Source organism: Bufo gargarizans, chromosome 4 (assembly GCF_014858855.1).
Source record: "Bufo gargarizans isolate SCDJY-AF-19 chromosome 4, ASM1485885v1, whole genome shotgun sequence".
In the NCBI taxonomy this organism is placed as follows: Eukaryota; Metazoa; Chordata; class Amphibia; order Anura; family Bufonidae; genus Bufo; species Bufo gargarizans.
In genome coordinates, this window is record NC_058083.1 from 429380126 (window position 1) to 429397007 (window position 16882).

A 16882-nucleotide genomic window follows, 5' to 3' on the forward strand; every position below is an offset into this window, starting at 1 on the left:
GTGGAGTGGGAGCGGCAGTTGTCGAGACAGCAAAGCCTCTAGGTGTAATGTCAACGCCCCCGTTGCTCCTAGAGGCTCATTTGTATATATAAGGCCTCGTGTACACTATACGAGTGTATTACTGTAGTGCTGCGGCGGCATGAAGCGCACGGCGTCATAGCAACCAATGACGCCGTACGCTCCTGCTCTCAACAGGAATCCAGGCCGTGTTACCACGGACCGTTCTCGGCCGCGGAACACGGCCGTGTGCATGAGGCCTAGCAATGCAGGCACATATGAACATGGGACGAACACGGATGCCTTCAGCTGCCAATCGCACATGTAACAGGTCAGCCAGTTTTCATAGGCACAAATCTGCTGTCAGATGCCCTTTAATTTTGACCTTCAAATACCAGTATAGGTGATGATAAATATACCGTATGATAAAAAAAAAAAGGAAAATTAAAAGATAAAGGGCTTGGAGTCGAAAATGAAATTTCAAATGAAAGTATTTTATTTTTAATTATGGCATAAAGTTTGCACACATGGGTTGAAAATGAAATGGCAAATAGGTATTTGCATGTCAATTTTATGTTCTTAATTGAAATTTTGGCTGCTTTTACTTTAAGAAGTAGACCTAAATAATAATAAATATTAATACTTCCAGAGTCTTGGGAATTGATGGGATAGCATAATTTACACAATACAATGGGTGCACACAAATCAAAGAAACCTGCTAACAATGTGTTTATTGACTCAGGAGTTTGTGCCTTTCACATGACATTGTTTTTCTTGCAGGGCAAATATTGACTTGAGCATTGTGCTAGATAAAGCTGTTCTGAATGCCATAAAACCATGTAGTGGAAGATGTTGCATATATATATATATCTAAAAAAAATATATATACCAGAATTAAAGGGGCTATCCAGTTGTTTTTTTTTATATCCCTCAGGCAGTGGTAACTGTGACGAAATCTATACTTACTTGCTCCATTTTGGCTCCGTGGCTCTTTCAGTCCCGTCTGTCAGCCTCCGCACGCATGGGGTCATGTGCACACTGCAAACCAATGACTTGCCACAGCGGTCATGTGTCCCCAAGCGGCATGTCAAGTTGTTTGAAGACGCGGCACTGCTGAGAGGCACACGTGATCCTGTCCATGTGAAAGTAGACAAGACGGGGATTGGAAGGCCAGTGAAGACGTTCTGGAGCCATGAAGCTGGAATGGAGTATTGCGGACAAGATAAGCATAGAGTTCTTCACAGTTACCCCTAGCTGGGAGGAAATGTAAAAAAAAAAAGAACTGGGGAACCACCTTAGGATGTTCTAAAGCTGATGTGCAGTTCTTAAAGGGGTTGTCCAACTTTCACAAAGTGATGGCCTATGCTCAGGAAAGGCCATCACTAACTGATAGGGGGAGAGGGGGGTCTGACACCCTGCACCCTCCGCTGTTCTGCTGTAGCACTGGCACTATACAGCTCTATCAACCGTGCAGTGGACAGAGCTCTTCGCTGCAGTGCTGCTGCCATTGACTTCAATGGGAGCAGTGCAATAGGAATAAGCTCCCTCCGCTACCCAGTTGACGTTGCTGTGTAGTGCTGGCACCGACGTCCTCTCTCTGGGGTAGCAATAGATGAGCAGTTACTGTCAAATACTCATTTCACCTATTTAATCTGCACAGAAGGGTGAAACTATTTAGATGAAAAATGACTAAATTGTGTTCACTGCTAGACATTCTCTTTAGGAGTTGCATTCTTTTAAGGCTAAACCTTTTTTCCTCTATCTAAAATTAAAGGTGTTGTCCCATGAACAATATTCTACAGTTTTCAAACCAGCACCTGCATCTGAATACTTTTGTACATCCCCTTTTTGCTAATTATCATTCTGTGACTTATTGTCCATCACATTTTTAGGAACAGAAATTTGCATGACTAGTGATCCGTGCCTGCGACTGCCACCAGAATGTAAAATAATGCACCATTGTATAATACTTGTGTCTCCCCTGCAGCGAGTGAGGATGGGCTGAGTGCCAGAAGCAGCAATGGAAAAGCAAAAAGGTCCAAGAGAAAGAACAGAAAACCTCTCCAGAAGGAAGACCGTCTCCCGGTACGTATATGACCGAACCCAGGAACTCAAGAGGAATGAAATGCATCTACAATAAGCAATTCTTTAAACAAGTTTTAAAACTCCATCATACTTGTTTGTTCGAAGGTAGATTCGTGATTTGGGCACTTGGGCACTAGTCTAAAGGCTTAGAACAATAAAGGGGAACACACCTCTCTACCTAGACATGACACCATATACCTTTATGGGAGTCCAGAGCTCTTTTTTTCTTATATGGAGCTTCAGATTCCTCACCTTCTTGCCCTACAGATAAAATGCTGGCTGTCTGAAGCCACCACCAGGGGGAGCTAGTACCTTACCGATTTCTATTAATATTAAGTTCCATGGGGCTGTATGAAGTATAGCAGAGGATTTGGAGACAGCGCTCTGACCTCATTATAAAGATGTATGGTGCAGTTTCTGGGACCACAAGAAACACCAACTTTCAAAAATGGTAGACATTGATATAATTAATTTCTACCAATCTATTATCTAAAACAATTCATATATATATATATATATATATATATATATATATATATAAAACAACTAGCATGTGGTCAGTGACACAGTGAAGTTACCCGCATAATGCAAGCAGGACACTTCTTTCCCATCTGGAGATATATTATAGGACTCGGTAAGGAAAATAACATAAGAGTCAATGGCAAGATGTCTACGGTACCACATATAGCCATAGATTACAGATACTGCAGTAGAGCACAGTCTGTAGTAGCATGGACTATTCTATAATGTTGATGAAGTAATTGTATTATACTGATGTAATAGTTGCTGCAGCTTAGGCTACTTTCATACTCGCGTTTGGTGCGGGTCCGTTCTGGATCTGCACAGACAGATCTGTTCAGATAATACAACCGTCTGCATCCATTCAGAACGGGTCAGTTTGTATTATCTTTAACATAGCCAAGACGGATCTGTCTGGAACACCATTGAAAGTCAATGGAGGACGGATCCGTTTTCTATTGTGCCAGATTGTAGAAAACAGATCCGTCCCCATTGACTTACATTGTGTGTCAGGACGGATCCGTTTGGCTCAGTTTCGTCAGACGGACACCAAAATGCAAAGCAGCATTTTGGTGTCCGCCAGCAAAGCGTAATGGTGACTGAACGGTGGTAAACTGATGCATTCTGAGCGAATCCTTTTCCATTCAGAAAGCATTAGGGCAAAACTGATCCGTTTTGGACCACCTGAACGGATCTCAGAAACGGAAAGCCAAAACGCCAGTATGAAAGTAGCCTTACAATGTAGGCAGTAACAGAGCAGTTTTATAGATTTTTAACATCATATAAATTATTTTTTTCTTTTCAACACATGAATATGTCACAGCCTGAAGATCGCAAACTTCTCAAGGAAGTTGGCCCAAAAGGAGAAGGGAAGATTTCTATGGTGGAGGAGCTCTTGGATGAGGTACACATCAGGAAAAGATAACGTATAAATCTGGAAATGCACATTATAGACCAGATTTACTAAACCGATACATTGTGTAAACTTAGACAGGCTGTCTAGGCCTGCACCAGATTTACCGGTGAAGGGATAGACACTTTTGTCGAGCTCTATACCAACTATTGGTTGGCTTACTTTGAGACAGAATTTTATGCCAGAATTGTGATGCAATTTTGGTGCAAATCAGTGCCTCTTAGAGCACGTCCCTTTCACACAATGTCTCGCCTCCTTTTGAGCAAGTCAGAAAAAAGTTTTGAAACCCTAAGGTCCCTTTCACACAAGCAAGTTTTCCACGTGGGTGCAATGCGTGATGTGAACGCATTGCACCCGCACTGAATCCGGACCCATTCATTTCTATGGGGCTGTGCACATGAGCTGTGATTTTCACACGTCACTTGTGCGTTGCGTGAAAATCGCAACATGTTCTATATTCTGCATTTTTCACGCAACGCAGGCCCCATAGAAGTGAATGGGGCTGCGTGAAAATCGCAAGCATCCGCAAGCAAGTGCGGATGGGGCGCGATTTTCACGGATGGTTGCTAGATGATCGTGATGGGGACCTGATCATTATTATTTTCCCTTATAATATGGTTATAAGGGAAAATAATAGCATTCTTAATACAGAATGCTTAGTAAAATAGGACTGGAGGGGTTAAAAAAAATATTATTTAACTCACCTCATCCACTTGATCGCGCAGCTCGGCTTCTCTTCTGTCTTCTTCTTTGCTGTGCACAGGAAAAGGACCTTTGATGACGTCACTGCGATCATCACATGGTCCGTCACATGATCCATTACCATGTGAAGAAGTTCGGGTCTGGGTACAACATTCAGTTTTTTATCACACGCGTGCAAAACACATTGCACTCGCGCGATAAAAACTGGACAACGGAACGCAATCGCAGTCAAAACTGACAGCAATTGGGTACCTACTCCGGACACGCTCGTGTGAAAGGGGCCTAACTGCCACAAAAAATCTGTGTATTTGATCAAATGAGTTCAAACATTTGTGGCATTTTGTCATAAATGTCTGATTGGTGGAAAGTGGAAATAATGTGCAGAGTTAGGCCTCACGCACATGCCTGTATCCAATTGTCTGTCCACAGAAAACATGATAATAAAAAAAAACGGATAGCTTCTATGTGCACAGTTTTTTTTCACTCCTGTTATTGTCATCCACAAAAATAAGACCCGCAGTGAGTTTCTCAGATGGGGCTCATGAAGCTGTGAAAACACGTGTGTGAATAGCCCCATGTTTATGTTATATTTGCACTTGGATGTGTCTAAAGAGAGAAAAGCAAAAAATAGAATTTTAATGCACAAAACATTGGGGCCCATTTATTAACCCCGGCGTTTTAGACAAATAAGCCCCTGCTCTATGCCTCTACATTCACCGCCGATTCTAAATGTAAGCCGGCTTCCTTGCTGTCTTAAATTTAGACCATTTTCTACAGATAAAACAGGCGTAGGGCCTTCCGGGAGGCCCGTCTCATTTACCATTTTCTATGCCTGGTTTAGGTGTAGAAAATGTTCTAAATGTAAGATGGCTCGGGAGCGGTCTTACATTTAGAACTGGTGGAGGATCCACCAAAGTTATGAAGAGGCCTGCGCCTCTAACTTCGGCGGAACCACCACCAGCTTAGGGATTTATTAAGACCAGCATCTAAAACGCCGGTCTTAATAAATGTGCCCCATTGTGATCAATTTTTTTTTAAAAGGTTTGTTAAATCTTTAACTTATGTATTAAATTGCTATCAGTTAATAGGTCTTTATTCTTTGTGCACATCCAGAGCTGTAATCAGAATTCCGCAGGATTCATCCTATCACAGTGCAGTGTTTTTTTTCCGTTGATCTATTACATGTGACTCTTGTCTGTTTCCAAGGGGAACCATAGTTTGAAAACCTGTAATCATAATACAGTATATGAGTGAGCAAAATGACATAAAAAAGGAGCGTTTCAATGCTATTATGAGCCAGGTGATCTTAGTGTCTATGGTCAGATTTAGTGCTTATGCACACAGCCTTTGCCTGTTTTGCAGTCTGAAGATCGCGGATCCGCAAAGCATGGATACTGGCTGTGTGCATTCCACATTTTGCTGAACGGAACCTCCAGCTCATAATAGAACAGTCCTCTCCTTGTCCGTAATGTGGTCAATAATAGGACATGTTCTGTATTTTTGTGGATGCCACGGAACAGACATACGGATGTGGACAGCACGTGGTGTGCAGTCTGTATTGCGGCCCCTTTGAAGTGAATGGGTCCGCATCCAGCCTGCAAAAAAATGCGAGTGGATGCAGACAAAGAATACGTTTGTGTGCATGAGCCCTTAGGCTGAGGCTAAACCTAAACTTGCACGAAGGAGCTTCAAAATCACTTCCAAATGGCTGCTGCCAAGTGAGTATTGTTGAAGCGTTTTAATTGCTACAGATAAAATCACTATGAAATTGCTGCAGAAAAGATGTGGGTGCATTGCGGGAACATGCACGATTTTTCCCCGCAAGTGCAAAGCGTTTTAGTGCGTTTTGCACGCGCGTGAGGAGAAATCGGCATGTTTGGTACCCAGACCCGAACCCGGACTTCTTCGCAGAAGTTCGGGTTTGGGTTCAGTATTCTGTAAATTTTATTATTTTCCCTTATAACATGGTTATAAGGGAAAATAATAGCATTCTTTAATACAGAATGCTAAGTAAAAGGTCAATTGAGGGTTAAAAAATAAAATAAAAATTATCGCATAGCTGCCGATCTCCTGTTCTTTCTTCAGGACCTGTCGTGACATCACTGAGCTCATCACATGGTCCATCACCATGGTGATGGATCATGTGATGAGCACAGTGATGTCACCACAGGTCCTACGCTACACGATCAATTGGAGGAGGTGAGTTAATTTATTTATTTTTTTTAACCCTCAATTGACCTTCTACTAAGCATTCTGTATTAAAAATTGCTATTATTTTCCCTTATAACCATGTTATAAGGGAAAATAATACAGTGAATAGACTTTCATCTTAGTAACCATGCGTGAAAATCCCACCGCATCCGCACTTGCTTGCGGATGCTTGCGATTTTCACGCACCCCTAATCACTTCTATGGGGCCTGCGTGAAAAACGCATGTGCACAGCCCCATAGAAATGAATGGGTCTGGATTCAGTGCTTGTGCAATGCGTTCACCTCACGCATTGCACCCGTGCGGAAATCTCGCCTGTGTGAACCCAGCCTAAGGCCTCTTGCACACGACCGTATGCCCTCAGAGATCATGAGATCTTATGAGTGCGGGACAATAGCCCCACGGGCGGCCCGACGTGGACAGCATAATTGTAATCTATGATGCTATGTGCTCCCGTGCACACAGGATCAATGCCGCTCCGGGACATATGGCCCGTTCTCGGAGGGCATACGGTCATGTGCAAGAGGCCTAAGGGTGAGTTCCCATCACCGTTAGGATTCCGTTTTTGTTTTCGGTTATAACATGGTTATAACAGAAAATAACAGAAACCATAAGACGGAATTCAAAACAGAAGCCTGTAAGAGGCACTCTCTTTTGATCCATCATAATAGAAGTCTATGGGCAACATAACGGATCTGGTTTCTGCTATGCAGAACAGAAAAAAAGGTCTTGTCGACAGGATTTTGTTTTCCGTCTTGCATAACGGGAACCAAACGAATCCGTTATGATTGCCCATAGACTTCTATTATGACGGATCAAAACTGAGTGCCTCTTAAAGGCTTCCGTTATTTTCTGTTATAACCGTGTTATAACGGAATCCTAACGGTGATGTGATCGCACCCTAACATGAAAATCTCTAAGCAATACAGTCACTGCGTAATCTCTAACAATTAAATCCCTCCAGCTAATGGCAGCAGCATTTTTAAGCAATTTTCAAACTACTCCCTATGGAGAATGATTTCACGAATTTTTTTTGTACTGTGTCAAAAAAGTCTAGGTCGTTGTTATTCAGAAACTAGATGCTACAATCACTATCGATTGTCACTTATAGGGGTTGTCAGCTTTTTACTATTGTTGCCCTATCCTCAGGATTGGTCATCAATATCAGATTGGCGGGTCTGACACCCGGCACCCCTGCCGAATTAGCTGTTGGAAGAGAAAGCAGTGCTGCCTTCTCTTCTCTGTTTACCTGGTCAGTGGCGAGCAGTGCAATTACAATGACGTCCCCATTCACTTCTATGGAACGGCTCCATACTATTCAATGTTTCAGACGGGAGCCATCCCTTAGAAGTGAATGGAGACGCCATACTTGTAATTACACTGCTTGCCGCTGACCAGGTAAACAGAGAAGAGAAGGGAGCACTTGTACAAGTGCTGCTTTCTTTTCAAACAGCTGATCGGCGGGGGGGTCTGAGGGTCACCTCCCCGGATCTGATATTGAGGACCTATCCTGAAGATAGGTCATCTGTAGTAAAAAGCGGACAAACCCTTTCAAGGGAACCTGTCATGTGGATATTTGATTATAATCTAACTAATTATATACAATCATTAACTACTAAAAAGTACCTTAGATGTATTCACTTACTGGTGTGACAGATACTATAATATACACACAAAGATGCTGCATGCCGCATGCTAATGAGCTGATTTGAGTCCAGCATGATGTCATTGAGTCCAGCGTATATTTAATTCAGAGCTATAGCCACTCCCCTGCCCACCTGCTGCTGATTCATATGGAAAATAACTGTCAATCAGCAGCAGGTTGGCGGGGAGAGTCAGGAGCTCATGAATATTCATGACCATCATTATCAGCTGGAGCTTTTCAATACAAGATGTTGGCAGATTGACTGGGTCAATTAAAGAAAGTGACCCAGCATTTTGCTAAGAGAATCGGTCACTTATTTATGTTGCCCTTAGTTAGGACACCATAAAACTGGTGACAGGTTCCCTTTAAGTGGATTAAAAGGGTTTCCTGGGACTTCGTTATTGATGACCTACCCTCAGAATAGGTCATCGGTATCTGGTTGGTTGGGGTCAGACACCCGGCACACCCACCAGTCAGCTGTTTGAAGAAGCGGTGCTGCAGAGTGACAGGTTACCAAGCACAGCATCGTACATTGTATAGCAGCTGTGCTTGGTATTGAATCACTTGAATGGGACTGAGCTGCAAGTAGGCCACGTGACCAATGAACAAGATGTCACTGGCCTAGGACAAGGATGCAGTGGTCACAGAAGTGCCTTGCAATCTTCAAGCACAGGGAGTCAGACTCCCAACATTCAGATATTGATGCCCCATCCTGAGGATAAGCCATCAATATCAAACCCTTTAATTTGGCCTTAATAATTTATATTTCTCAAAACTATCATTGTTTGCAGGGAGCAGATCCTAACTGCTGTACTAATGAAGAGCGTCCAGTACTGACGGTGGCAGTCCTCAATGGACATGATAAAGTTATACCAGTCCTGGTTCAGAAAGGAGCAGATATAGACCAGCAGTCTGGACCGTAAGTGCTTCTTTCTTTCCTTACACTTAAATAGCAAAAGGTATTGAATATAAGCATTGCATTAAAAAGTCCAAAACTGGAAGAAAACAAAACTCATTGGGGGAGATTTAGTAAGGATTTTACGCCACTTTTGTAGGATTGGAAAACTTGAAAATCAGGGTGCATGCCATAATGTGCAGCTCTAAGAACTTCTCAACACTTTTCTAGTGGTGAGAAAAGAGAGTATGGCTTAGCGGAAGGGGCCGAGCCGCCAGCGTGTCGCTGAATTTACTATAATTTATGCCAGAAACATAAATGATAGCTCCACTCTACAGCAGCCCCTTCCCTAACCTGACTTTCATGGGAAACCCAAACAGAACCTGGATTAATTACTAAAGACGACATGGGTACCATCTGTAGTAGTCCATGTTTCTCGTTCACGACACCACTGCAAATGAAGGCAAGTGTGTCCGGCGGTCAATGGCAGGACCTGTAATGGGTGCCATGAAAACAAATTTCCTTCCCTTCCCATCGGTTTTATCACCTTTAAAAGGGATGTCAGCACAATTTCCCCCTTCAAACTCACCGGAACACTTTTAGATTAGGTTGATGTTGTCCCTGATGGGGTTCTTATATAGTTTCTCAAACTCGTGAATGCAGTAAAAATGATTATTCACCGCTCCTGCCATATACAAATGAGGGGGTTTGAAGTCAAACTAGCAGTGTCCACGCCCTGCCCCTTGTCCTTTGACTGAGGTGGTCCAGCACTGGGCCTCCACACAGAAACTGGTCTTGTCGTTTGTCCAGCTCTCATCTGGGCCCAAGTGAATAATCTAATATGACCGATTTTCCTTGCAGACACAACAACACTGCTCTACATGAGGCCGTCCTGCTTGGCTTGGAAGGGAAGAAAAGTATTGAAGTATTACTAGGGTAAGGGTTACCATCAAGCCTTGAAAGAAAAATGTTTAACACTGACAGACATTCTAGGCCAGGTTCTGACCCACATTTACTAAGGTAATCGCTTCTGGACCTTGTTATAAAAAACATGGCAACATTAGGCACGTAATTTGGTGCACCTAGCTTACCAAGGGGGTATGGCTTAGTGAAAAAGGTCTGTGGCTTAGTCTAAGCCCCCTAGCCATCTAAGGCTTCATGTACACGATTGTATCTCTTCATGAATCCACAAAACACAGATATCAACCGCGTGGTCCCCACATTTATCAGGTACGCACGTCCTGCCCTATGTTTATAAAATGCCTATTCTTGTCCGCAAAATGGGCAGGAATAGGGCATGTTCTCTCTTTGTTGCGGGACAGCGGAATGGACACACAATCCTGTCCGTGCTGCATGTGCATTGTTAGTGGATCCGTTGATTTCAATGGGGACAGGTATAGGAGGACATTGTTCTATCCTTATGCGGAACGGACGTATGTTCGTTCCGCAAACTGTGGACCATGGACCCAATGAAAACAATGGGCCTGTAAATAAAATTAGGACAGCTCACGAACCACATCCGTATTTTGCAGATTCTGCAATTTGCGGACTGCAAAACCGAAATGCTCATGTACATGGGGTTTAAGGGTGTGGATTTTCAATGAGAATGCATGTTGGATATCTTGGTCCACATCCATCGTCAGTCCAAATAGGATGTCATTTGCTTTGCTGTTGGATTTTGAAGGCTAGGTCCAGGTGATTTTATGTTGTTTTTAGTCTCTGAAAGTTTTCATACAAGAAGTCTCCATCACTTAAGTAATTATTTTTATTCAGGTGTAATGCAAGTATAAAAAAGAAAAACGATAAAGGGATGTCCGCGTACGACTTGGCCTTGAAGAGCGGAAATGACCAGATCTCCTCACTCTTTGCCTCCAGGTTGGGGCAAGGCATGTTGGACAAGCTCACCAAGCCAAAGAACATCAGTCTGGATGTGTTCTGATCCGAGATTTGAAATGAAAAATCTTGTTACCTTGAACCTTTTCCTAATCGTGGTCATATAATCCAGAAATGATCTGCCTTGATTCCATGCAGTATGTACTTGGTGCCTTTATATTTTCAATAAATGTGTTCTTACCTTGAGTGTGGGTTCTTTACTGAGAAATTGGCACATGAGAAACATGAGCTGCCAGGCACTGAAGTGGAAGGAGTCATTTCCTCTTATAGTTTGATCAGTACATGGCTGGGTCCACGGCAGCTTCTTTTTGCCTCATTGACCATTTGAAAGTAATACATGAACCTTGAGTTTGTGACTGTTCCATCCAATTTCCTTTCTAGCTGCACTTCCTATTAATTAAACGTATGACCTCTTCAAACATAAGCTGGTACATATTAAGAACTGCAATAAATCCAGTTCCTCAATCTATCAATATACCTGGAAAATAGACGTAATTAACTTATACTTTATATATAATAAATATCTATAATTTTTTTATTTATTTTTTATACACTGTGTATGTGATGCTTGATGGGGGTTATTAGCATTCTCTGTAGGTACATGTCCCATGAGCAGGGTGGCCAGTCATGGCCTGCTGTAGTGACATCAGTATGGGTGACATGCAACAGTCCATGATTAGCCAGCCCACTCAAGGGGCATGAGTCTAAATCAATGCAGCTGGAGGTGATGCATTTTAAAGGGGTTTTCAGAGATTTTTTTAACTCTGCATAGGTCATCAGTATGATGGGTGGTTGTCGAACACCCGGGACGTCCACTGATCAACTGTTTGAGAAGGCACCGGCACTCACAGGAGCACAGCAGCCTTCCCTCAGCATACCAAGCACAGCGCCATACATTGTATAGTGGCTGTGCTTGGTATGGCTGCTCAGCCCCATTCACTTCAATGGGGCTGAGCTGTGCCTAGGCCATGCGACCGATGAACATGACGTCTCATGGCCTAGGAAAAGAAGCAATGAGGCTGTGGCACTACAGCGATCGCCAGTGCCTCCTTAAACAGCTGATTGGTGGGGATCCCAGGTGTCGGACACCCACTGATCAGATACTGATGACCTAGGTCAGGTTAAAAAATTTCGGAAAACCCCTTTAGAGGTAAGTATATTGAGAGCTTACTAATTCCGAATTTTGGGTGGTTATTAGATGTAAATGTAATGATAATATTCTACATCATTACTTCAAAATAATTCTAAAATAAGTTATCAATAGGGTGACAGAAGTGAACTCTACCACCCCTTACAGAAACAATGCAAGCAAAATGGATACAATGGGGCAAATTTACTAATTTGATTTCTCCTAGATCTTACAATGTGCTAACATTTTGGCACATAATGGCGCATCATTTTAGACCTATTTATGCAGCAAACGTGCCAGAGAGAATAATCCACTAATCCTAGCTTACCTGGCCCAGCAAGAGGTTGTGGCTAATAGCGCCAAATTTTGTTGCAAAGTAATCGTTAATTTAAAGTCAATTGTCTAGCCACGTCTAAATTTTATTATCATACTGCACAAGATAGTGTATAACGTTCTTTCATGCTATAAGGCAGCTCCCTTTATTGAGCGTGCAAAAAAAAAAAAAACACCCAAAAAAAATAAACACTATCTTAAATGCTTTAAAAATTTAAAACTGAGGCACATAGTGGAAAGCGATTCCAGTTAATTGCGAAATTTTTGGTCTTAGAAGCCAGTCACAGGTCAGTGATTTTTTTTTCTTACTATCCATGCAATATCCCTGCCATTTTTAAAGAAACATTTAAAAAAAAAATCTTTTACAGTTCTTAGGGCATAAAACAGTAATAAATGACATTAATCACAATTTTTAATTACACAAGACTGAGGAGTTTGTTGAAAGGCACAGAGAGTCCTTATGAATCCATAGGTACTCCATATCCTGCTTCTATAAGAGATCTTAGACCTTCCTAGAAACAGTAAATGCCTCTGTTATATGTATAAAATTTGGGGAATACAGAGGTACAGTATTGGCCCATGGCAAGCTATGCGTACTGTATTACAGCTCATGTCGTGTGCACAAGGCCTCTGCCAATCCAGACCAAAAAAGACCATTGGTGGTATCACAATGGTGTATGTTTCACTTTGCTGAGAGTTTTTTTTTATTACATATGTGCATAACAGCCCTATTGTAAGACAGGAGCAGAGGAAGATGCAGAAAATACAAACTTGATGACAAAGACAAGGAAAAGAGAAGTAAACAAAATGATTTATTCACTTTGACCACAAGTCCCAAGTGAGAAGACAGTTCACCAACGTCAACATTGAATGTCGAGGAGAGAGATAAAAGTGACTACAGGGAGAGTTACAGAACCACTCCGGTAAACATATTCTTCTATGAAATATATTTGGTGATGTTAGTATTACCTTAAAGTGTAACTGTATATCGTATAAGGACAGACATTTTTATAATACACTTTATTAGGGAAATATGTCTCTTTGTTCTAGAAAACAGTGTAAAGGGTCTTCTTAGGGTACTTTCACACTTGCGGCAGGACGGATCCGACGGGCTGTTCACCCTGTCTGATCCGTCCTTCCGCTATTTTGCCGTACCGCGGCTCCGTCCCCTATGACTATAATGGGAACGGGGCGGAGCTCCGGCGCAGCACAGCAGTGCACGGCAAAAGGCCGCCGGACTAAAAGTACTGCATGTCCGACTTTTTAGTCCGGCGGCCTCTCACCGCGAACTGCCGTACTACGCCGGAGCTTCCGCCCCATCCCTATTATAGTCAATGGGGACCGAGCGGTGGTCTGGCGGCACGGTGAAATAGCGGAAGGACGGATCCGACAGGGTGAACAGCCTGTCGGATCCGTCCTGCCTCAAGTGTGAAAGTACCCTTAGCCAAACTCCATTGCCAAGTAGAGTCTGTCTTCAGTTCTCCTGAGTGCTGAAGACACCTGCGTGTATCACGTCAGATAGGCAGGGTGAAGGGTAGTGATAGATAGGGCACATGTACATTGTCAGGGGCTGGGGTAATGACAAGAGGCAGGCTGGAAACCTTTGTATTTTACACACAGGCGTCTATAGTCTGTGTATTTTACACACAGACTATAGACAGACTATCCTTGGTAACACCCAATTAGAGTTTTGCTAAGAAGACTCTTTACACCCTGTTTTCTAGTACAAAGAAACAACTTTCAGTAAAAATGTTTACTGTCCCTGTCCCTACATTATATTAAAAATAAACTCAAACCTACACCTTAAAGGCTATGTACACCTTTGGTGACAATTTTTTGGGGTAAAAATATATATATTTTTAGTTAGTCTTTATTAAAAATATTGAGCCGTTCTGTCACAAAGGGTTAACTGTTTTTCTAGCTGTGTGAATGTTACTTTCACTTTGTCTTGGTCATCTAATAACCCTTATGTGTATATTACTAAAAGGTGATAAACACTTATTTAAGCCACATTCTTATTAGTAAGTTAGGAATTGAGCTATAATGAGTGTTTATGAGGTCAGAGATAAGGAGCCCATCAGCTCTCTGCCTGACGGAGCAGATAAAAAAAATAAAAACCAGCTACTAGATAAACTCAAAGATGTGCAGGGAAAACGGCTCAATATTTTTAATAAAGTTCCTTCCATTGGGTCTCGTGATACTCCAAGGCAGGGGGTCACCATCTCCCAGCGTGGCCCACTTTACTGCAGCTTACTAGGTCTTCTCTTCACACTGTGCAGAATGAAGCAGAGTCGGGACGCAAGAGGAGTAGCTCCAAAAGTCTATTATTGTACCATTTAATTTGACTGATCAATTCTTTTTTTTTAGTTGTTTAAAAAAAGTTACATTTTGACAACTATTGAAATTGATGCAGACAAAATAACCTAGAATGGATTGTCGTATTAATTTTACAGTTCATGAACAATCAGAGCTGTACATCTATGTCCAGAGTAAAATCTTACATGTGCAGCAATATTTACAATCCCCCCCCCCCCCCCCCAAAAAAAAAACATAGTAACCGTACAAAATAAAATAAAGGCTGCACCCGGCTTCATTGCAGGAATTGATTTTCAATGTAAGGCAGGGCAGGGCAGCTGCTAAAAAAATCTTTACTTGTGTGACTAGTACAAGGAGATTCCTTTCAATGCAGCATTTGCCAGGAACTGCAGTATCTGACCTCATGCACATGACCATATGTGGTTTGCGGGCCGCAAAACGCAGATGCCAGCTGTGTGCATGCCACCTTTTTCTTTTTTCCCCTTCTGTAGATACGTCCTATCCTTTTCTACAAAAAGGAAAAGTATAGGACACGTTCTATTTATTTATTTATTTTTGTGCGACTGCGGCACGGACATACGGATGCGGATAGCACACGGTGTGCCGTCTACATTTTTTTGTGGCCCCAGTAAAATGAATGCGTCCACATCAGATCTGCAAAAACTGCGTATCGGATATGGAACAAAAATATGGTCGTGTAATGCAGTAGTCCACAAGATTAGAAGTAAAGACTGCACTGATTAAAACAGCTATAGCTCCATACTATATGATCATTTTTTACACTGGGCTTTCTCTATCCTTACAAATCAGTTTTAGATACCCACAATCCAGATGATCAAATCAAGGAGTACTGGAGGAATCTAGCAGCATTAAATTGGTTTTCCAGGATGTTCAATAGATGGTTTATGGTAAGGATAGGCTATCAATGTAAGAACAGTCTGTGTTTCTGAACTCTGGGGCCCAGATCAATGATCAGAACGCCACGGCACTCGCTATGAGCAGTTATGGGAATTTATTTTCTAAGAATTTATTGCAGTTGGGACTATAAGACTGGCATATATCCGTTGGCCAATAGTCACAGTGACCACCTTTTTATCTAGGGTCAACAGAGGATTTTTAGCCTACCTTTTGCAACTTGAAACTTGCCATGATATGTAAAGGAACGCTGTCGAGGTGATGTCACTGTTGCAATTTATAAACTGTTCTAGTCTCTTAAAGTATACCTACCATCACAATCCTCTAAGAAAGCTGTTGCATACATGATTTGGAGTATTTTTTGTTTTATTTGTACTTTTGTGTTTTAGCATGGATCTTTTCTCCCATAGACACACTAGATCAGGTCACGTATGGCATTATACAGATTGCCCCCTCTAGTGGCAGCAACAGGTAGACAATTTTTTTGTGTAGAGAAAGATGTAGACCAAGCATGTCAAACTCAAAGGCTAACATGGGCCAAAAAAACAAAATTAAGTTTATGTGGGCCGCATAAAAAAAAAAAATGCCTGGCCGTGCGGAGGCAAGCGGATCCGTCCAGACTTACAATGGAAGTCAATGGGGACGGATCCGTTTGAAGATGACACAATATGGCTCAATCTTCAAACGGATCCGTCCCCCATTGACTTTCAATGTAAAAGTCTGGACGGATCCGTTCAGGCTACTTTCACAGTTAGAATTTTTTTTACAATATAATGCAGACGGATCCGTTCTGAACGGATCCACCGTCTGCATTATATGAGCGGATCCGTCCGCTCTGAACGCAAGTGTGAAAGTAGCCTTAGGGGCGAGAACCTGGGATCTTTCATCCCTTGTCCTATTCAGCTCCATCAGGGTGAATAGGACTTCACACTGTCCCTGCTGCTCTGTGCCTTGTGCACACAGCATCAGGGATGTTACCATGGCAACCGGGGCTTCTGTAGCGTCCTGGCTGCCATGGTAACTGATCGAAGCCCCAGGATTACACAGCAGGGGCTCCGATCAGAAGCTGCCACTGTACCACCAATGAGGGGGAGGGGAGAGGTCCCTGTGGCCACTGCCACCAATGATTTTAATACTGGGGGGGTTGAGAGGGGCTGGCGCACTGTGCCACCAATGATTTTAATGGGATGGGGGGTTAAGGGGGGGGGGGGGGGCACACTGCACCACCAATGATAAATTACCCCTTTATACAGGAGGCTGGTACTGGCAGATCAGGAGTTAACCCCTCAGGTGTGGCACCTAAGGGGTTAACTGCCTCTGATCGCAGCTCC

The 16882-nt window shown here is 42.6% G+C and overlaps 1 protein-coding gene across 2 annotated transcripts in view; it reads left to right on the top strand.

The window, feature by feature from the left end:
* The window catches only part of DZANK1 (double zinc ribbon and ankyrin repeat domains 1), a 44817-nt gene extending 33800 nt beyond the window's left edge, over positions 1-11017 (top strand). For both annotated transcript variants that reach the window (XM_044291481.1, XM_044291482.1), the window contains exons 17-21: positions 1985-2082; positions 3425-3505; positions 8862-8989; positions 9827-9901; positions 10739-11017. In XM_044291481.1, the coding sequence (XP_044147416.1) occupies positions 1985-2082; positions 3425-3505; positions 8862-8989; positions 9827-9901; positions 10739-10904 (548 nt within the window). In that variant the 3' untranslated portion in view covers positions 10905-11017. The remainder of the gene's footprint in view (positions 1-1984; positions 2083-3424; positions 3506-8861; positions 8990-9826; positions 9902-10738) is intronic.
* The last annotated feature ends 5865 nt before the right edge of the window (positions 11018-16882 follow it).